The 23,063-nt window shown below is 43.5% G+C and overlaps 1 protein-coding gene across 1 annotated transcript in view; it reads right to left on the reverse strand.

Moving 5' to 3' along the window:
* The window catches only part of RGS7BP (regulator of G protein signaling 7 binding protein), a 102,620-nt gene extending 89,216 nt beyond the window's left edge, over positions 1 to 13,404 (reverse strand). Inside the window, exons 1-2 of the mRNA XM_025892422.2 lie at positions 12,550 to 13,404; positions 11,469 to 11,635 (exon numbers count right to left, since the gene is read on the reverse strand). Coding sequence (XP_025748207.1) covers positions 11,469 to 11,635; positions 12,550 to 12,714 — 332 coding nt within the window. The 5' untranslated portion in view covers positions 12,715 to 13,404. The remainder of the gene's footprint in view (positions 1 to 11,468; positions 11,636 to 12,549) is intronic.
* Positions 13,405 to 23,063: the final 9,659 nt, after the last annotated feature.

Raw genomic sequence — 23,063 nt, forward strand, 5'->3', positions numbered from 1 at the left:
TGCTGACACACACACTCTCTCTCTCAAATAAATAAATCTTTTAAAAAATCTGAAAAATGAAAACAAAGAATCCCAAAGACCATAGTCCTCCTGTGATCCAACTACTGAGGTAACCCAGCTCCCACCTACCTACATAGTTGGCTCTGTGATTGGACCCCTGTAGTCTGATCTCTGCTACTTTGTGGTACATGCATTTCTTAGCCAAAATACCAGACTTGAAAACCTCTCACTGGACTAAGTACATATACTATTTCAGATGAACTCATGTATTCACGAAAGGGTCCAGCACATAGCTGGTTCTCAGCACATTGATTGCTATTTCTCCTTTCCCATGGTTCAAGACAGAAATGTTCACTCGTTGCAGGAAGCCTGCGGCCACACAAAGAGAAAGGACATTGCCACTTGTTCTTCAAAGTTGGGTCCAAGCGCCACCATCCCCTTTTTGAAGTCTTGTTTCCTGGCTACAGTCACTCGAGCAGAGCTGATTGCTGCCTCCTTTATGTCTGTCCTGTATCATTTGCTTCTTTCTATAGCATCCCCCGTGACCCTGTTCTGCAGTGAATGTGTCTCTACACAGATGCTAGCCCCCAAGTTCCACAAAAGCAGAGTGGTGTTGCCTTTATCTTTACATTTCCAGAACCTAGCACTGTGCCTGGTCCAGAGTAGGTGTTCAGTATTTCGTGGATAAATGAATGAACAAACAAGCCAAGAGGAAAATGGGCAGAAAGGAGCAGGTAGATGTTGAGGGATCGCCTCCCACTTCTTTTTCCCCGCCGTAGCAGCCCTTTCCCCAGGTCTCACGTCCAAGTTCCCTACCCATCCCCAGTCTTGCTAAAGATCCCATCCTGGGCCTTAGGAAGCATTGCTTTGGCTTACAGTTTGGGAGATTTGGTCCTCACTGGACAGTTAGTATGGTGAGAGATATATGTGAGTCAGATCATGAAACTTGTGATCAGGAGATCCACATGACTTGGTCCTGGCCGGTGACCTGTTCGTAGAAGTTCGGTGTGAGGCTTCTGGGAAGTCCTTCAGAAAGGGATGAATTTATCTTATGTCCTTGCCTCTTGCTCCCTGCTGGGAACATAGACACAATTTCTAGAGCTGGAGCAGCAGTCTTGGGACCTTGGGACCTCTCACATCTCGTACCTGATATCTCTGAATCATGAACCAGTGCTTACTATCCCCTACCCTTGAGTTTTTAATGACGTGAGAAAATAAACTCTTCTGTGTTTGGGTCACTGAAATCCTATCTATGTTACTTGCAGCCGAAGACAATTCCAAACTGATAATCTAGTTTTTTTTTTTTTTTTTTTCCTTAGACATGACTAGGTCAGTTTATGTTTGGACTTTTTATGTTTGCTTTTCCCTCTGGCCGAAGTGCTTTTCTCACAGATCATCACCTGACTGACCCCTTCTTAAGGTCAGATACTAGGTTAGAATGTCACCTTCTGGGGTGGGGAGGGGCTCTCTGAAGACCCCATCTGAAAATAACTACCCACAGTCACCCATCATTCTTTAAATCATATCACTCTGTTTTCTTCACTGCATTTATCACTCTCTGAATTGCACTCTCTTTTGCCTGTTAGTTTTCTCTCAGTGCATTCAGGCTGCTATAACAAAACACCATGGACTGACTGGATGGCTTGCAAAAACAGAAATGTATTGCTCATCGGTCTGGAAGCTGGGCAGTCCGAGACCGAGGCACCACATGGTCATGTTTGGTGAGGACTTTCTTCATGGTCCATAGCTGGTGCTTTCTTTCTTTTTTTTTTTTTTAAGATTTTATTTATTTATTTGAGAGAGAGCAAATGAGAGACAGAGAGCATGAGAGGGAGGAGAGTCAGAGGGAGAAGCAGACTCCCTGCTGAGCAGGGAGCCCCATGCGGGACTCGATCCCGGGACTCCAGGATCATGACCTGAGCCGAAGGCAGTCGCTTAACCAACTGAGCCACCCAGGCGCCCCATAGCTGGTGCTTTCTTGCTATGCCCTCACATGGTGGAAGGAATGAGGGATCTTTTTGGAGCCCCTTTTATAAGTGCCCTAATCCTATTTATGAAGGCTTCCCCCTCATGGCTTGAGCTTTACCTGAAGGCCCTACCTACCAATACTGTAACTTTGGGTGTTAGGTTTTCAACATAGGAATTGTGCAGGAACATAAACATTCAGACCCATAGCACTTCTTGATCATCCTCACTAAGAATGCAGGAACCTTCTCTATTCTGTTCAGAGCTGCTATATCTCCAGCACCTAGAAAAGCACGTGGCATATGGTGGGTGCTCTATAAATAGTTTCCCAGACAGGGAGGAAACTTCCAGAGTTGCAAAAAGCATATCTGTCCCCATAGAATACACTGTCCTATGTTGCATAGGTTTATACCTTCGGAAACAATGGGTTAAGTGCATTTTAGGACCTAACTGCTGTATCTAACATAATTTAGATGAGTTTCCAGTTCAATTTTTCTTAATGACCTTACTGTAATCTTGATCTTAGGTCGTCTTGCAGCTTATCCTTATATCTAGAAAGCACTGCCTCTCTACCTTTTATTCTTAATAGCTCATCAGATTTTAACTCCTTGATGAAATTCTTTGATTTATTAAAGGAAGTTTTAAAATTATTCCCAGAAGAGTCTCGCTGAATCTCAAGTAGGTATTTTCGAACTGATTTCTTGAGTGCCACTGCTTATATTCCCTGCAGGCCCTATCCCCTTTCACCTCCTGTCTGGAGATTATACTCAACCCCTTTCAAAGGTACCTTGCCTAACTTCCTGCCCTCCCAAGTGGTTCCTGCACCTCTTATCTTTTCCATAGGTCCATTTAAAAGTGGCAGAGGCTTGTTAATCTCCTTGGGACTCTTCTCTTTTGGATTTCCGTGTGAGGAGTATGGTGGGCTATGAGGAGACTACACATAAGCCCTTGACATTCAGAAGAGTAAATGATCTCTTTTAATGGCTAAAGGGTTGGGGCGCCTGGGTGGCTCAGTCGGTTGAGCGTCTGCCTTCGGCTCAGGTCATGATCCCGGGTCCTGGGATCGAGCCCCGCATCGGGCTCCCTGCTCCGCGGGAAGCCTGCCTCTCCCTCTCGCACTCCCCCTGCTTGTGCTTGCTGTCTCTCTCTATCGCTCTCTGTGTCAAATAAATAAGTAAAATCTTTAAAAAAATCATGACCAAAGGGCAGGCTTTTATAGAGAGAACTAGGTGTAGATGTAGACTAATAGGGATGGGACCATCCTTTATATACTTTTAGAGAAGAAGCAGCTGATCAGTTTGAGTTACAAGTCAGATGGTAGGAGGAGAGCCCGGGAATACAGGTTGGGTGCTGTGGCTGAGAAAGTTAGTTGTTGGCCAGTATCCATCCTCTCCCTTTCCTTTCTATTTAAGGTGCCAATCAGAGAAGAATACGCTTCCCAGTCTCCGCTGTAGTTAGGTGTGACCACATGATGCAGTTCTGGAAGAAGTTTTGTTTGGGCTTACTTAAAAAGAGCTGACCAAGCTCGGAAGTGTGGCCCTTTCCCCCCTCATCCTTTCCTCTAGCCTGGAATGTGGAATTTGGACTGCTGACAGGACTGCTTTTCTTAAAGTCATGTCTTGTAGAGCAGAGGAAATAAATGAATATGGTTACTTCTCTCGAGCTGTGCTTTATGTAGATATCCTTTTAGAAGAGACACAATTAAACTTTCAAGGGCTAAAAACTTTAAAAATTCCTTTTAAAAGTGATCCTAATGGAAAATCATTATTTATTCAATATCCACTGAGCAGATAGATATTAGGGTGATATTTTATCAAATAACTTGAAACATAATTTAAGTAATCTTAAAATACACCCTGCCCACTGATCCCCTGTAATAATGAACACCTATGCCTCAGAAATCGCTCTTAGGTGTGCCTTTTTTTTTCTTCTTTAAGATTTTATTTATTTATTTGAGAGAGAAGGAGAGAGCACGCGAGAGAGTATGGGGCGGGGAGGGGCAGAGGGAGAAGCAGACTCCCCGCTGAGCAGGGAGCCCGATGTGAGGCTCCATCTCAGGACCCTGAGATCAGGGCCTGAGCCCAAGGCAGATGCTTAACTGACTGAGCCACCCAGGCACTCCTTAGGTGTGCTTTTTAAGTCTTCTATTGTTTAAAAACGACATACTGGTTTTATAGTTACAAATCAGAAAGAAATAATGGTCGAAAGTAATAGATAAGTCATAAAATTGAGCTCATCTAACCAATCAGTTCTTACTGAAGTCTTTGTCAGAATAGGTTTTACAATCCCAAGAAGGTTAATGAACGAACAAAATGGACATATCCTCACTGACTTGCCACTCAGGGTGCAGGCATAAATGAAACACAGCCTTGCTCTCTTGTACTTCACCATCTAAATAATAAAGTGACAATAAATTTTCCTAAAGTTCATTTTAGTTTAATTTTCTCTCTGACTGGAGCATTTGTTAAGAAGGCTCTAGCAGGGTGAAGGTCATTAGATCTGTTCAAAGCATAAAAAGACGAACTTCAATAGGCAACTGGAGAGCCCTTGTCTAGATTCCATACCACCTGTCATTTTGTGGCTAATAATAGCACTGTTCTTTAATTTGGTCTGAGTCAGTACTGTGTCAGTTGCTTATGGTTCTTAAGCAGCAGTATTAGTACTGCTGAAGGACCACTAGCACCTACCCCAGTTCTAGCCGTGCGGACGAGAGAAAGTGAGCACCGTGTATGTGGACTGTCACGTGCCCCCCAACCGCACCTCCCCCCCAGCCAAATATTCTCTCCTACAGCTGGATTTTTGTTCCACCTTTATGTTCCATGTTTACACACTAGTAGTTAAATTGATTAGAGCCAGCGGCTGACCACATTGGGGATTCAGTACCTTTGTGATCACATTCATTTCATACAGAAAACAATCTAGTCCTTGGTCACAAACTCCACCCTTAATATGAGTTAAATAAAGTCTTGCAAATGATAAAGCACTGGGCACTGGGAAGTCTTTGTGTGGAAGGGTTGAGAGAATGTACAAAGTGCTAGGCTGAGCTCTACCTCCATTCCCACTGGGCCCAACAACCCAAAGTTTCATTCTCCTACAGATGGGCCAGAGGAATTTGCTCTGGGTTGAATTATGTCTCCTCAGCCCCGAATTCTTACGTTGAAGTCCTAACTCTTATTACCTCAGAATGAGATCTTATTTGGAAATACATTGTTGCAGATGTAATTAGTTACATTAGTATGAGGCCATACTGGAATAGGTTAGGCCCCCTAATCCAATATGACTGGTTTCCTTATAAAAAGACAAAATTTGGACCCACACACATAAACAGGGAGAAGGATGTATGAAGATGAAGACAGAGACGCTTCAACAAGTCAAGGAACAACCAGGATTGTCAGCAAACCCACCAGAAGCTAGAAGAGAGGAGCCGATTCTTCCTCCCAACCCTCAGAAGGAAACAACCCTCCCTACACCTTGATCTTGGATGTGTAGCCTCCTTCAGTGAAACAAGAACTTTGTGATGTTTAAGCCACCCACTGTGTGGTACTTTGTTATTGCAGCCCTTAGCACACTAACATAGAATTGTTCTCCCGTCCTTCCCTTTGATGGATAGCATATATCTCTTCCCTTTCATTATTTGACCAGTGAGAGTTAACATTTTTAAAGCAAAAACACCTGTAATAGAAAGGGAACATACAGGACAGAGTGGGTGGCTTGGCAGGCTTGCCAACCAGGCCTCTTGTACTAAAAGCATTACCGAGTGAGCTGCGAATCTGAGTTCTCCCTCTCCCTGCTCTCCTGACTTCCTAGCAAACAGAATAAGGAACAAATAAGAACCAGCTAAAAGTGGGGCTGGGAAAAATTGGGCAGAAGAGTGAAATAGGAGTCAAACAAAACTAAAACAGACCACACACACAAAAAGGAAAAACCAGGAGGAGAGAGAGAGAAGCAGAAAAGAAGAGAAAACTAGGCATGATTGGTCAGGAAACCACTTGCTGGGGGGAAAAAATCTGAAATCTCGGGGTATGAATCTCTACGATATTCATTATATTATTCCCAGAATCCATTAGGAAATTAAGGTTCTTCTTGTGATCATAGTGTGTTCACATCTCAACAAATTATCTCTGGAATTCAATCATCAAACTTCATGCATGATGCCTATTTTATTTTTTATAGTTTAGTTCTGTAGCCAAAGTCTGTATGATTCCTCCTGAATTAACCTGGAACCCTGGAGTGATGAAGCCAGAAGACTCGGGTCATTCAGTTCAGCCCTTTCATTGAGGTGTACAGAGAATTTAACAGACTTTTTGTCCAATGTCACACAGCCTGTACCAGAGCTAGGCCAAAAGATTTTATAAATATGATATAATTTATTAGGAATAGAGTTTGATTTATACAAAGAAAATCTTCCTAAACTACTTTTGAACCCTCACATATCCATATTGCTTTTAAGGTATTGATGAAGAAGCCTTAGGGCACCTGGGTGGCTCAGTCAGTTGGGCATCCTACTCTTGGTTTTGGCTCAGGTCATGATCTCAGGGTTGTGAGATCGAGCCCCATGTTGGACTCTGCACTGGGCATGAAGCCTGCTTGAGATTCTCTTTCCATCTGCCCCTTCCCCCTACTCAGGCTCTCTCTCTCTCAAAAAAAAAAAAAAAAAAAGTCTTTGATAACCATCTGGGAAGCCTCAACCTAGAAAATTCTTCCAAACATAATATAAGGAACTAAGATAAACATTTATTTCAGCCAAGGTATTTATTTGAAAAATATTGGATGGATAAATTTATTTTTCATATAGGTGTATCATGATATCCTGAATTTTGCATGTCTTATGAATAATTATACGAATACTAATCTGAATTTCGTAATAGTGTAACCGTGTGCTAGTCCATCTTCTGCGTGCTTGATATATGTTCACTTAGTCCTTATAATGCCGTGTGGTTCAGTGTCATTAGCTATTAACCCCACTTTCTGATGAGAAAACTGCGGCAGGGAGGGACAGTATCTACCTTCATCCAAGGTTACACCATTTGTAAAAAGGGCAGGGCTGAGATTTGAACACAGGCAAAGTCTGACCTTTAGCACCCTGCGAAGCAGTATGCATCTCAATACACATGGATTCCCAGCAAGTGGTAAAGCCAGGATTTTATCCCAGTCTAATCTGATTTAGAGTCAGAGCTCTTTCCCATCACTCGATACTGCCTCTCACATTTTCATACTTAAACCTCACGTTCACTTTGTCAGCAGCCACTGCCAGAAGGCAGAGGTGTGAAGGAGATGTAGGGCAGCACAAGCACCCCAGCAGCCATGGAGGAAAAGGGATCCCAACGCCCAGCCCACCAGCCACAGCATCATCTCCGGTGTCTGCTGGAGGGTACTGTCTCCTCTGGGTCGTTCCTAGCCAGTGCGCTGTGCTCTTTTCTCTTGGTTCTCAGGGCATGGTGTGTTCGATGGAACTGGTGCCAGACCACTGAATGATCGGCATGGGTTCTGGTCTTAGAGCAGCCTTGGACTGGCAGAGTATCCTCTAGAGGCTGGGAGTCATGCACTTGGCCCCACAGATCCTCTCAACTACCCAATGGGGACCATGACAATGAGTTGACAGAGGAGGGAATTGAGATTCAGACAGTGAAGTAGTTCTGTCAAGGTCACAGAAGATGGTTCTCCACCCACGTCTGCCTAAATGCTAAGTCTTCACGTATACTTGCCCAAGTTGCCTCTAAAGTCGCTTGAAATCCTCTAAATCTCCTCAAATACAAAACAAGGAAATTGTGCTATTATCAGTATACTCTGCCCTGAAGCCCTAGGGATTCTTCAAAGGTGTCTTAGAAGTCATTTTGGGAAGGAAGTCCAAAGTCACCGGCCCTGGTAGCCACCTGCCCCTGATGTGTGTGTGTGTGTGCGTGCGCATGTGCGCGTGTACACACACACACACACACACACACACACACACACCATGCAGGGCACAGCAATGCCACTTTCAACCTGCCTTCTAAGTCTGACTTTCTACATTAAGATGGAAGGAAGATTCTGCTGCTAAAACAAGTTGGGGACCATTCTAGCAAGTGATCCCTGAGGCCTCTCTTAGCTTTAATACCAACGAGGATCAGCACTGTAAAGGGACAGCAACTGTGGTCACTCAAACCAGGCAGAAGAGACTGGGGATTCACCTGGCTGGCTCTGTCCAGAAGACATCCGTTGCCTTTGAAAGAAAAGGATGTACTGCAACGTTCGCTGGTCTAGACACGGTTTGAGAAGGTGTCATGATGACGTCTGTGATGATGGCCTTCTTACCCAGGGCCAGCTAGTGAGAACCACGGTCTATGGTCACCGTTCCTTGAGGGAGTCATTTGGGGATGAAGGGGGTCTAAGCATCCGTGGCTTAATCCCGGCTCATTGGCTTTTCTCCTCTTTTTTGTTTATCTTGCTTCATCCTCTTTTTACCGTGTCTACCTTCAACCCAGTCTCCCTCCTCTGGCCCCAAAGCCAGGTGATAAACAGGAAAGGAGTGCTCTGTGCTGGTTAAGAAATAAGTCATTTCATTTACTCCTTCAAGTCTTGTTTTTGCCTCACCTATGTTTCTACTCAGAGCAAAGCTTTGGAGTTTAGGTGATAGCTGTTGGGCCGGCATCTTGATGAATGCATGGAGAGCCAAGTTTTCTGTTTCCCCATCCCTATAGTTCCTACCCCTTTCACTAAAAGCTGTGTATGTAGGAAAGAATAAGGCCAGGTATTATTATTCATGGTGATAGTGATCATACCTTTTTACAAGACACTTATTGAGTTATATTCCACACATCATAAACTTCACTCATTTTGAATGTGCAATTCAGTGATTTTTAGTAGCTATAGAGTTGTACAATCATCACCACAGTTCAATTTTGGAACACTTCCATCACCCCAAAAAGTTACCTCAAGCTCATTTGCAGGGACTCCCTGTTCCCACTCCCAGATCTAGGCAACCACTAATCTACTTTCTGATGTAAATAGATGTGCTTTTTCTGAGCGTTTCATGTAAAAGGAATCGTACAATATGTGGCATTTGGTGACTGGTGTCTTTGATTTAGCTTACTCTTCTTGTGATTCATCCATATGTTAGCATGTTTTCGTATTTCATTCCTTTTTACATAATACTTCTTTAAATGGCAGAATTGTGTAGGGAAAAGATCATGGATTTCAGAAGTATGCAACATGGGGCCAAATCACAGTCATGCCACTTCTTAGTTGTGTAACTTTGGGCAAGTTCCTTAACCTTTTTGAGACTCATTTGTAAAAATAAGGATAATAATCATCTTTCCCTCAGAGGACTATTCTATGAATTAACTGGATTGTGCTGGCAAGTGATGGGTGCTCAAGAAATCCAGTCTTTGTCTCTACATTTCCTAGGAGGCTTTGCTTTTCTTAACCCTGCTTCAGATTTTAAGGCGAATGCTACAGTCTCCCTACCAGCTTTCACATCAAACTTGACATGAGAGCCAACATAACTAGCAATGTCAGGAACAGAATTCCACCAAGGAAAATCATCACATCCTTCATTAATGAAACCTGGATGGTAAGAAGCTAAAGGGATTTCCTTCAGTTATAATGCTGTCATTTCTTTAGAAAGAAGGTTAAATTGTATTCATTATTTTAAGGAGGAAATGTTTCAGGTCCTATCCTAGAACATTGTATAGAGTTGGCCTTACCTTTGCAAGGCTCTAAGAACAACATATTTTCCCACTAAGTCTTACAAAATTGCTCCCAATAAAATCAACTCTCAGGTAATATAAAAGTAAGTAGCAAGGGGCTTACCAACCCCCGAGTATATAAAATCCATCTCAGATCCTCAAAACTCAACTTTGAGCCAGTAGTTTCAGACTCCTTCTTTCCTGAAACTTTGGAAGGACTTGAATTTCATGTGTGTAGCAGCACAGACTAAATTGAACTCCTTGTTTCTTTCTCCAGTCTATCTTCTGTGATTAGAACATGTCATCAATTTGAGTTTCACCTTTGAGGAGTCCTGAATATAACCCCATCGTACAGTCTTGGACACAAAGTTGACAAAGATGCTACTCTTTTGCTCTGGGCATAACATTTCCTGTTGTAAATCTGTTTCCCCTTCTGAATCATTGTTTCTCTCCAGTTTTTATTCCACCACTATTCTCCTTTGTGTTTCCAGTTGTTTTACCTCCCTTCTTGTCTGGGGTTTATCACAGCTGCATTTCTTCCCCAAAGTCCTTAAACACTGAATCCCTTTCCACCTTCTGGATGAAATTCCAGATTCACATCCTGTTAGGCACAGTGTAACAGTTAAAACAGAAAAGGATGAGGTTTCTAAATATTTCTACCAAATGGGTTTGTAATATACTTTATGTCTCATTTCAAGGACATTAGATAGTGCATCTTTTCTCATGATATAAAATGCCACTTGTTAAATGCAGTTACTGAGAAAGGCAACATAGAGCTTTCTAATCTATGTATACCAATAGTCACTGTACGTATTACCGGCATTATACATATTATTGGCCTTAAAGATGGCAAAGAGTGATTCTTTCAAGTAATAAATTAGATATAATTCCTACACATGATCAATCTGCAATATTATCAGGTTAGTCTAATAGACTTGAACTTCGATTATGATACAGACATACACAGATAAACAGATAAAGGCTTTATCCAGACGGAATCAAACACTTAATGTATTTCTATAAGGATTCCTGTGTTTCCTTGCTCTATGTTCTTATTTGAGTATAGTAACTTGACAAAATCCATGACTAACTTCTTTCCTGATATGGAGAGATCAGGAAGTAGATGAGGTCTCAAAAGTGAAGTTTTCGCTCACTGTATTAGCACCTAAAGTAGGACTGATAATCCATAAGGGTGATAAAAGGAAATAAAAATAATGGGGAGGGGCACATGAACAGCCTAGATTTAGATGGATTTGTGAATTTCCACAGTCTTCACCAAAATTTTCTTCTGTTAAAACTTTCCTTTCATACACTACACTGAGGAGAGTAATTTATATCCAAGACTTTATTTTAGGGATTTTATTTTAAATGGTATCACAGGAATTTATCTCATGGTATAAATAGTTTAGTAAATCTAGGATTTAGCAAAGATTTTTCTCTCTACTGAACTGGACTTTCGTGCAGTAGCTGTTTAGCAGCAGATGACAAATAATCTCGAGGTGTGATGACTTAACTTCATTTTGACAGCCTAACATTCTGCAAAAAAATTCTGAAGCCCCGAGTCCGGATATGTGGACAGCATAGTGCAAGTTAATTTTTTTTTTAAATCACTTAATGACCCAAGTCTTGAATATATGTATATTCAAGAATCTCACAACCTTCAGATTGTAATTTAGCACCTAGTTTGTCTATAGCTCTCAAAAGAATCCTGATCTCAGGGTGATTGGTTAAAATCCCAGATTTGCAGAGATCGCTTCTGAGGTCTTGAACACCATAAATAACTGTCAGCATCCATGCATCATGTATATGAATGACCAAATAATGCCAAGAATCTCCTACCCCGAGATGGCAGCAAGTTTTTGGTGTGCCTGACGAGCCATTTCACAGCCTTTGGTTCTTGTCTTGTGCATTTCCGCCCGGAGTGAGGGGCAGCTGACGGAGACGTCCCCGATAGAAATGACCAACTCTCGGTACAGGGCCACTTGCGTGTTGAACTCTTGGACAAGCTGAAAAAGAATTGAATTTCCTTCACCAACGTTTCCTATTTGGGTGTATACAAACATGGGTTTTCAGTGACCCCTCAGCCAACTCCACAAGTCTCCAGCTAAGGAGCCTACAGACTGCTTAAAGATCAGGGCACAAAGATGGTAAGTTTCTCTTTGTCCAAGGTAAGTGTTTATTTTCATCGGGAAGTCCGGTGGTGGAAGCTCTATTTCCAGACCTGCTCCCTCCCCCTCTACCATCCCCCCTCTTCCCTTAGACTCAGTTTCTGAAGAGCAAGAGCATATGCCACTCCCAGGTCACTAGAGCTTGCTGTTGGGAACTCTCACATATAATGCTCTACATTATAGTAGTACATATAATGTACTACAGCTAAGATAAGGATTTTAAGTTGCGTGGGGATAAAGGCCAAAGATAGGTTGCGAGAGGGAAACCGTTCACCTCCTGCCAGGCCACTGAACCAGAGACTGGCTCAGGAGCCTGATGGGAAGACCGGCCACGGCCTCTGCGCTGGAACCTTCGTCCCCTCTGCAGCGCCCCGTGTGCTCTGTTTGGGTTTATTTGCTGCTGTCTCCCCACAAAGCAGCACCCCCACCTTCCCATCCCCTCCCTCCCTGGTGAGCAAGCCACTTCACCGTGTCTTTTGCATCCACCGTTCTCTGAGGGGGTAGAGGCATGACTTACAGCCGCTGACCCTAAAACCCTTGCCGTGGCACTTCTTTGCGGGGACATTACGACCCGGGTGTCACCCCGAATCTGGGGACTGCAGATTTAAAAATAGTGCATGTGCACGTGATCGGCATGGAGGAGCTGAGGGTGGGGGAGTGGCTGGCAGTCAAGCAAACGACTCACATACAAGATGCCCCCACCTCTTCTCCAAAAAGGAAAAAAAAAAAAAAAAGGCGCAGTTTTCACCTACCATCTTGCAGTCGTCCAGGGCTCGTTGGGTTTTGTGGGCGCTCTCGGAGTTGCTGCCCCTGCGCTCCCAATCCCCACTCTGCAGCGGGGGCTTGCTGATCTGGAAGATCGAGGAGCGGGTGGACCGGCTGGGGCGCTTTTTGCGCCCATTCGGTGCAGAACTCATGCATACACATCCACCAAGCCGAAGCCGCTGGTGCAGTGCGCCCCGGCGCGGGCGGCCCGGTCGTTGCCCTGCGCGCCGCCAAGCAGCCGGAGCCGGGAATCGAGGCGCGGCGCTCACAGGGTTGGGGCTGGCTGCGCGGGTGGGTAACCTTCAGCTTGAAGGAGAGCCGGGGAAGCGCTGGCTGTGCGCTGCAGCATCGCTTCCACTGAGCAGTGAGGAAGGGGCTCGGTCAAGTTCTGCTCAGCAGCATTGCCGGCCCTGTCCCGGGAGCTGGGCGCTGGCGCGGGCTCGCACTACCTTCCCCTCGGCATGGATTGCAGCGCTGGGCGAGAAGGAACGCGCCGCCAGGCGGTTCTGAGTTTCCATTCAGATGGGGGAGCAGCTTTCAAAGCCTGCGCTGTAAGGTGGGAGTTGGGGGGGGGGCGGGTATGAGTGTAGCTCTCGCCTCAGTGTCTTCCCGCAGCGGCGCTCCTTCGTCTTTCCCCTCCCTCCCCCGTCGCCGGGCCTGGAAGGCTGGCAGTCCCCGAAGCAGGCAATGGCTCTAATAGGCTGCCTTGATCCCCCGTCTCTACGGGCTCATCTGTTTGAGGATCCCAAATGAATCCGTGGCGGGACTGGCAGACGCAGGCAATCGGTCCGCCTGACGTGGTGCGCTGCCCCGCACATTGATAGGACGGGAATACTAATGTGATCCGTCCAGAGAACCCCTGCCCCCCCCCCCCCCCCCGCCGCCCTTCTCCCTCCACAGTTTATGCACTTACCCAATCAAATCTCCGGGAACGTCAGTTGCAATATTACTTCATCTGCGCTATTCTTAGAAACGAAAAGTGTCATCAGAGTGGAGCACATTGCCACATGCTGGGACCTAAACATGGATTTCAAATCAACCTGTGTGCGTTGAAGGCCCTCACCATCTGAGACCATCTGGGGGCCACAGATGATCAAAGCCCAAACCTAGGAGCAAGCGAGGTTTTTGATTCAAAAGGAAAATGTTTTGATGACCTAAAAGGAAAGCTTTGTTTCCCTGAGTGTGTTGTTGCTGTACTTGTGTTTTTGTTTTGTTTTTGTCTTTGTTGGGCATGCAGGGAGGGGGACTAGCAGCCGGTAGGGCAGAACGCACAGCAGGCTTCAGTCAAATTGGTCCTCCTTTCGTTTTCACCAGTAAAGTTCCCGGTCTCCTGTTCCAGAGTGTGACTTTTTCCTGTTAGAGACGTAACAAGTAAGAGCCACCAGGCCTCCCTTCCTTGGACGTTCAGAGTGACCAGTTCTCCTTTATGGAACACCAGTGAGCCAGAAGCTGGTGGAGCTGGCCCAGGGAAGTGGAGAGGATGACTGCATAAAGGGGGGTTGGGGGTGGGAGTGAGTTGCTGGGCCATTTTAAGTCCACTTGTAGCACTGACATCCTAAGATTCTTGTGGGAAGAAAAGAGGTGGAGTTGGCATTCTGGTCTAATGTTTGTTCTCATGAGTGATTTATTTGGAGGGGACCGATAAAGAGGTCTACCACAGGGGAACTAATTATGTGTCCAGAAGCCTCATGAAGAGCAAATTAGACATTTCTGGTCACTCTCTTAAGGGGATATGGAGAGTACACACAGAGGGATAGTCAGAAATAGGAAGACTAACACCTTAAGGAGGGTGTCTCTAGGATTTTCTTTTTTCTTTTTTTTTAACAAGACAGGTAAATGTAATGGAGCTGGATAAGAATGATGGTTGGTCTTTGTGCCCAGTTCCTGTCACAGAGCTCCTAAAACCCTTGGAATTTCCTGAGTGATAAGGGTGATAAAAGTCTTTTGTCACCAGGAAGACTAAGAATTGGTTAGAAGTTTGGAACTCTTAGTCCCACCTCCAACTTCCCTGAAGAGGAGAAGGGCTAGAGATCGATGAATCATGAATAGCCAGTAACTTTATCAATCGTATCTACATCATGAAACCTCCATAAAAACCACTACATAGTGGGCTTCGGGGAGCTTCCGGGTTGTTGAAGGTGTGGACGGGCTGGGAAGGTGGCAAGCTCCACAACCCCCCTCTCATACCTTGCCCTCTTCCTTCATCACATTCTTTATAGTAAACTGGTACCTAAAGCCCTTTCCCAAGTTCTTTGAGTCACCCTGACAAATGATACAATCTGAGGGGGGTTTGTGGGAACCCCTGAACGGGTGTCAGATGCAATCCAGAGACTTGATACTTGTGACTGGTCTCTGAAGTGTGGGCATTCTTGTGGAACAGAGCCCTTAAACCATGGAGTCTGATGCTAACTCCGGGCAGTTAGTGGCAGGATGGAGAGGAATTGTAGAATACCCAGTTGGTGCTGGAGAGTTGAAGTAGTGGTGAAGGAGACACCATCTGTTGGGGGAACAACAAACCCTAACAGGTGGACATCTGAATGGATATTCAGTTGTATTTGCCTAGTATTTGACAAAAGATTGAGAATCAGTTTTCCCCAAGAGTGGGAAGGAGGAGGCATTAGCCCCCAGGTTGACCGTGGTGTGTTCCCCCTCCCTCCAGATTCTCGGATGATTTGGAGAGCAGGGTGGGGAGCTATTCTGTTAGCAGAGTCTCCCCAAATATTGGGAGATAAAAGAAGTTCACTCTTACCCAACTCTCTGACTATTCTTTCCTCAGTCTCAATTTTCCCTGTGCTTCCTGTGTGTAGGGAGAAGTTGAGGAACACATCTGATGATTCAGTGAGATTTGCTAGCATTTGATGAGTGGTAGAGGGATGCTGACGAAGAAGATACAGGCAGGCTAAGGGGCCTTAAGAAGAATGGATAGTACTCACTCATAAACTGTTTAAGTCCCGGTGATATAAACTCCTTTCTTAACAAGTAACTAACCCTCCCCACCTCCGCAAGAGTTAAAGTCTGCTTTAACCCAAGGTTGGTAGTGCTTTGGAGAATTAAAGGAAAGGAGACCTCGTTTTACATGTGTGTGGTCAGAGGATAAAGAAAACAGGACACTGAGGTCAGTCTTCCGGAAATCTTTTGCCGCCAGTCTGTTATCTCATCCCTTTCCCTGCAGGGCAGTAGTGGCCGCCACCAGATTTGAGCGTCTCAAAGCTCCTCAGTAGTAGGCTTCTACTCCAACTACAACCATCTGGTTTCGACTCCCCCCTTCTTCTGCCTAGAGACAATTTCAACAAATTCAAAGAAAAAAGGCAACATAATCGTGCTGCCCGGTTTCTAGCCATATTTCTTGGAGGAGGTGGGGGGGAGGGGAAAAATGGGTTCAAACTCAATGCCACATCTGAAGGACTACAGGTTTGGAAATCTGCTGGGAGATTAAGCGGAAATTGTAGGTGCCCGTTGGCTTCCCCGATACACAGCCCAAGCCATTTTCCTGAGGGGGGAGAAGAGTAACATCAGTACCAGAGCTGTCTCTCCCAGGGACAAATGCTGCCATCAGAATAGCAGCAAGCAGGCTTAGTTTCCTCACCTTCCCCCACAGCCAGAACAGCATGAATTTACATTCCTGGGGCTGTCTGACTGTCCAATAGAAGGGTAAAGTACAGTTGGAAATCCCAATAACAAAGGCACATTTTCTGGTTGTCCAGACCCATTTTGGCACAGCCCTAATAATGGGTCCTCTGTAGGTGTATTTGCTTTGACACCATCTCCTATCCTAGATTCACTCCAATATAAGATCCACCTTACACTTCACATTCTCTATTTCGTTATTTCAGAGAACTCATTTTGATTTGCAATTTTTAAAAATAAATGTTAGTTTGGAGTGAATATGAGTGTCTGTTAAGTTTCTTCAAGTTGGTGCTATAAGGAACCACAGCGAGACCCAGAGATGCACCTTTCAAATGGGGCTGACTTCTCATGAACGGAGGTACTGGGAGGCAAGTTTCATCCGGGAGTGAAGTTCAAGGTGGGGCAAAAATGAAAAAGGACCTTATTTGTGTTAGTCTATGACATAGGTGAAGAAATATTCATGAAGATGCTGAGCTCTGAGAAGTTGGGGAGATTTGAAGGGAATGATCAGGTTATTTTCTGTTAGTGTGAAAAGAGATTGAGTTATTGAGAAGAATTTAGTGAGTAAACTACCTACTAAATGCTTTATTTACACTAAAAGCAGAAGGAAGTACAATATACTGGGAATACATACTAGTTTCAAAAATATGTTTGAGTATTTTCACTAGTTGCACTTCCATGTTCTGTCGGTTCTAAAGCTTATATAATTTGGAGGCCCCCTTTTAAAGAAAAAGAGTCCTGCCACGTTGTTTTGTACATGAAATAAAACACATTTTGCACCGGTTGCTGTACCATCGTGCAGATCGGAAAAGCCTGCGCAGGTGAGGTTTGCCAAAGCGAGTCTTCATTACCTTCATGGTAAATGGACACATTTCATGTCTATTTTATGCACTGGGCATCTGATGGGCCTCCTCTGCTTTTATTCCCCCTTTTCTGATAATAGCTCCTTAAGTTTTCTTTGACGAATCAGTCTTGCCTCATTTCTTCTGACATGGCTCATGAATGGGCGTATGTCTTAGACACGGTCAAAAAGAGTGGTCTATTCTAGTGGCCACAGTGATTGGATAATAGTGGGCATGACATCGAAGCTGAGCCAATGAACTTTAGGCCTTGGGGACTCCGGAACTCTTAGGTTGAAACATATGAAATTGCCATTACTCAACCGTTTTTGATCTACATCAGTGGTAATTTCATGTATTTCAACCTAATATTTTTTCTTTCTTTTGGGTTTCTAGGGTGATAAGATGAAAGCCTGGAGTTTCTGGTGGCAGCCTTTGTCACTCAGGGTCAACCGACTGCCTGAGAGCCAACTCAGAAAAAAACAAAATGGAGAGATGCAGAAAGAGTGTTTTTTTGTTTGTTTGTTTGTTTGTTTGTTTGAGGGATGATTGACATATAACATTGTATCAGGTTCAGGTATACAGCTTACTGATTCCCCATTTGTATAAACAATTGACTATCGAAAAAGACGAGTTTGACCTGCATGGGTCCACTTACACATGGATTTTTTGGGTAAATGCAGTATAATACTGCCAATGTATTTTCTCTTACGATTTTCTTAGTATTTTCTTTTCTCTAGCTTTGTAAGAATATGGTAAACAATACAACTTACACACTATGTGCTAAATAAATGACTACTATGTTATTAGTAAGGTTTCTGGTCGATAGTAGCTATTAGTAGTTGTTTTGGGGTGGTCAGAGTTATACATGGTTGTTTGACTGCATGGGGGTAGGCCCCGCTAATCCCCGAGTTGTTCAAGGGTCAACTGTATTGCAAAATGATCACCATAGTAAGAGTTGATATTGTCAGCATAAGTGGCTCTTTTTCTCGTGGTGAGAACTTCTGAGATTTCCTTTCATCAACTTTCACACATGCAGTTTTAACTGTATTTGCCAGGCTGGACCTGGTGTCAGCATGACTTATCTATTTTATAACTGGGATTTTGCACCTTTTGACTCCCATCACCCATTTTGTCCACTCCCATCCCATGCCTCTGGCAACCACCAATCTGTTCTCTGTATCTTTGAGCTCGGTTTTTTTTCTTTACCTCTTTTTGGATTCCACACGTAAGTGAGATCACACATTTGTCTCTCTGTCTCACTTCACTTAGCATAATGCCCTTTTGGCCCATCCATGTTCCATGTTGTGGCAAAAGGCAAGATTTCTTTTTTTATGGCTAAATAATATTCCACTGTGTGTGTGTGTGTGTGTGTGTGTGTGTGTGTGTGTGTGTATGTACACCACATTTTCTTTATTCATTCATCTACCAATGGATACTTAGGTTCTTTGTATATCTTGATATTGTAAAGAATGCTGTAGTGAATATGTGGGTTTTTGTATCTTTTTAATTTATTTTTTAAAATTTAATTAAAAAAATTTTTTTTAAAGTAGGCTTTACACCCAGTGTGGAGCTTGAACTCAAAACCCTGAGGTCAAGAGTCACACGCGTTACGACTGAGCCAGCCAGGCGCCCCAGTGCATATATCTTTTTGAGTTAGTGTTTGCATTTTCTTCAGAAAATGAAATTCCTTGGAAGGGAATTGCTGGATTGTATAGGAGTTCTGTTTTTAATTTTTTGAGGAGTCTCCCCACTGTTTTCCACAGTGGCTGCACCAATTTACGTTCCTACCAATAGCGCATGAGGGTTCCCTTTCTCCACTTCCTCACCAACACTTGTTATTTCTTGTCTTTTGAAAACTACCCATTCCAGCAGGTGTGAGGGTTGTATCTCTTTGTGGTTTTGATTTGCATTTACTCTGATGATTGGTGACACTGAGCACCTTTTCATGTACCTTTTGGCCATCTGTCTCTCTTCTTTGGAAAAAATGTCTATTTAGATCCTCTACCCATTTTTTAATACAATTTTTTTGTCTTTGGCTATTGAGTTGTAGGAGTTCTTTATATATATATATATATATATATATATATATATATATATATATATATATAGAATAATAACCTCTTATCACATAGATGATTAGCAAATATTTTCTCCCATTCACTATGTTGCCTTTTCATTTTGTTGATGGTTTCCTTTGCTATGCAGAAGCCTTTTAGTTTGATGTAGTCCTACTTGTTTTCACTTTTGTTGCCTTTACTTTTGGTGTCAAATCCAAAATATCATTGCTAAGACCAATGTCAAGGAGCTTGTCGCCTATGTTTTCTATAAGGAGTTTTATGGTTTTAGGTCTTACATTAAAATTTTTAATCCATTTTGAGTTAATTTTTAAGTATGGTGTAAGTTAGGGGTCTGGTTTCATTCTTTTGCATGAGGCTGTCCATTTTTCCTCACACTATTTATTGAAGAGACTGTCCCTTCCCCGTTGTATATTCTTGGCTCCTTTGTTGCAAATAAATTGTTCAGATATGTGTACGCTAATTTATGGGTTCTCTGCTGTGTTCCATTGATCTATGAACCCCTTTTCTATGCCAATACCATCCTGTTTTGATTAGGATATCTGTATAATATGGTTTGAAATCAGGGTGTGTGATGTTTCCAGCTTTGTTCTTCTTTCCCCAGATTGCCTGGGTTATTGGGAGTATCTTTGTTTTTTGTTTTTTGTTTTTTTCTGTGAAAAATGCTTTTGGAATTTTGATAGAGATTGCATTGAATCTGTAGATTGCTTTGGAGAGTATGGACATTGTAACAGTATTAATTCTTCTAATCTATGAGCACAGTATCTTTCCATTTGGTTGTGTCTTCAATTTCTTTAATTTCTTAAAGTTTTCAGTGTACACGTCTTTAGCCTCCTTGGTTGAATTTATTCCTAGGTATTTTATTCTTTTTGATGTCATTATAGAAAGACTGATTTTTAAGATTACATGAGCAGGTGGATCTAAGTTGGCCTTAAATTAATTTACACCTATAATTTCAGTTAGGTGAACCAAATTCCTTTTAAACTAAGTTGTTTTGATCGGAGTTACCACAATATGCAGCCAAAAGAGTTCTGATTAGTATAATATATAAAGGACAAGTGTGCTCAAGTATATGATGCATCAAATTAATGCTATCATAGTAGTTACTCACCATGAACAAGGCACCATGTTACCTAGTGTGAGAGTGATAGGGTTCCGGTCACTGAGGCAGGATAAATGGCTCAGGTCCTTTGGCTCAGGAAAGGAAGGAGAATAGTAGGTAAGAAGCAGAGGAAATGATTTTCTTTGAATGACAGTAATGTGCATGATTTTAGGCCACATTGGGAAGAAGAAACACTAAGGGACTACTCTGAGGTCTCCCAGTGACTTTGTAGACTTTTGAAGGAGTGGACTTGGGGGCTCTCTTCCGGTGATCTAAGGAAGATTCAGGTTATGGGCAGAGAGGGAGTTCACGGTAGCTAAGTGTAGCAGGTTTCACATTCCTAAGAACTTGTAGAGCAAAACAGAGGAGTTTGATCCTGACACTGTGTTGGGATAGACTATGGGCAAAAGAGAATGACTGCTGTTTCTTGATGACGTGCATTGATACGAGGCAAATGATACTTTAAGAACATTAATTTGGTAGTGGTAGGTAGGATGCATTGTAATGAAGAGAGAGTGAAGCCATTTGTTAGGCTATTAGAATAATCCAAGTGGATCAGGAATCTGACTGTGTCACTAAGACCTGGGGAGAAATTTAAGACCTTTTAAGGGTGAGAGCATTACCTCGGAACAGAACTGACGAGAAAATAGTATGAACTATCCCAGGTAAAAAGCAACAGGTATTTCAGTCTTCCACAGAAAAAACAAAACGCATTGACAGTTATCCCTGAAATGTACATCTAACTTTCGGTCTGTAGAGCTCTTTCTGCCTTCTGTGCACAGAGGACATGTACCCTTTGGCCAAAGTTCAGCCTGCCTTGTCTATGGATTCTTCTGGAACCTCCTGCCCATCGACAAGACCTCTTTTTAGCCAACCATGGCTCTGGTCTAAACCTGATCTGCACCAGCTCGTATCAAGATGTGCATCAGCCACCACTCTGCAGGCCCCACCAACCCTGTCTGCAGTGACCCCTCCTTCCAGCACAACTTGGTTCCTTTGAGGACACTTCTGGGCCTGCCAAGTGTGCTGAAGCACATGTCAGAGGAACACTGCAGTGGACAGGCTGTGTCTGCAGAGCCAGTTCCTTAACTGTCCTTTGATCCACCTGTGCCCTGGCTCATTTCTGGCTATTCCGTTTCCTGTCTTTGCTTCATTCCCTGGTTCCTGTTTGCTGTCTCTCATTCTCTCTTTCCCTCTAGCTCTCCCTCCCTCTCCCTCTCCCTTTTCATTTCCCTCTGTCCTTGTCTCTCCAATAATTAAGTAATTAATAGAAACATAACTTTTCCTTATCATAAGAAATTGATGGTGCGGATAAGGCTACAGTCCCCTTTGAGTACCATCCCAGCCTCAGTCCTATCTTGTTTCCCTAGAAATAATCCTTCCTAGCCGTTTGCTGTGTAGGTCTCCTGTTACACAGTTGTTTACTTCACATCTTCCTGGAAAGAAGGTGGTCTTTTAGTGTTGTTTATGTATGTGTATATTTTCATAGAAATGATACCTTGTATGTGTTACTCTGGGACCTTTCTTCTGCTCAACAGCATGTCTTTGGAGAAGGTTCTGTATCAGTACATATCTACCTCAGTCTTGTACTGACACCTCCTATTCCAGAGTAAGAGATACATCACAGTGTACTAAACCATCCCCTAGTTGGGACATTTAGATTATTTCCAATATTTTAATATTAACAATGTGGCAAGGAAATTCTGAAGCATGCCCTTTTCTTCATATGAAGGCAGACATTTTATAAGAATATATAAAGAAGTGGAATTGCTGGGTCATAGAGTACATGCATTTACCTTTATAAGAGGCACTCTGAAATTTGTATCCCGAGCAGCTGTATCAGATAACAAGCTTCTTACGAAAGTGCCTGTTTCCCCACATACCAGTTTGCTATCATTAAACTTTTAAATTTGTGCCAATTGGACTTTCTGTATTGATCATATATTCTTACCTCTCAGCCTTCTAGTTTCTCTTCTTAGGGTTCTACTTACTTAGGCCGTCTTAGCAAAGAATCTTTGTAGACTGTCTGGAGTGGTAATGATGCCCTACACACAGGCGCGTGCGCATAACACACACTGCTTTCCCACTCATCCCGGCTCCAGGACTCCTGCTCACATGAGTAGCCCTGAGTGGGTGCGGCCCATCTCTGAAAGACTGGGCTTCCAGATGGCTCACTATTAGGGAAAATAGGCAGGGTGGGGATAAGAGAAAAGAGTAAAAGATGAATTCAAATTACCTAGTCTTGGAGATGAGAAAATGGAGCTTTTCCTGATAGAATTGGGCAACTGAAAATGTTAGACTCGGTAGCAGGTTAGGGCTGGAGATGTAAGTTTAGAAATCAGAAGCAAAAAGTGGTCACCGAAGCCTTGAGAACGGCTCTGTTTCCAGGAAGGAGTAAGTGTAGAAAGGAAAGCAGGCAGAGGGATGACACCCCGAGGCATGTCAGCACACAAGAGGTGGGACAAGGCACGGAGCCAGCAGAGGGATGGAGAAGGGGCTGCCAGGAAAACCGAAGAATCACTCAGTGCAGTCTCACAAAGCACAAGGCAGAGTCCCTTTCAAGGAGTGAGCTGTAAGTTGTCCTAGAGATATTAAGGAGGAAAGGGACATAGAAAAAATACCTTTTGGCAAGGAGAGGTCATTGTGGAAAGTTGTGTATATCTAATAAATGGAAGGAACAAAATCCAAACGGTAAGCGAGCAATTAGGGTAAAGAGGGGAAGGAGGCAGGGACAGTAAGTAGGAGGGTAAGGACAGAGACAGGACAGTTGATACAGAATCGTAGGTTCTGATGTTTGCCTTTAAAGCCCATTTTTGAAAAAGAAGGGAAGAACCGGCGGATAAGCAAAAGTTACA

The sequence above is a fragment of the Callorhinus ursinus genome, unplaced genomic scaffold (assembly GCF_003265705.2).
Source record: "Callorhinus ursinus isolate GAN/ISIS: 27379988/994484 unplaced genomic scaffold, GSC_fseal_2.0 scaffold23, whole genome shotgun sequence".
In the NCBI taxonomy this organism is placed as follows: domain Eukaryota; kingdom Metazoa; phylum Chordata; class Mammalia; order Carnivora; family Otariidae; genus Callorhinus; species Callorhinus ursinus.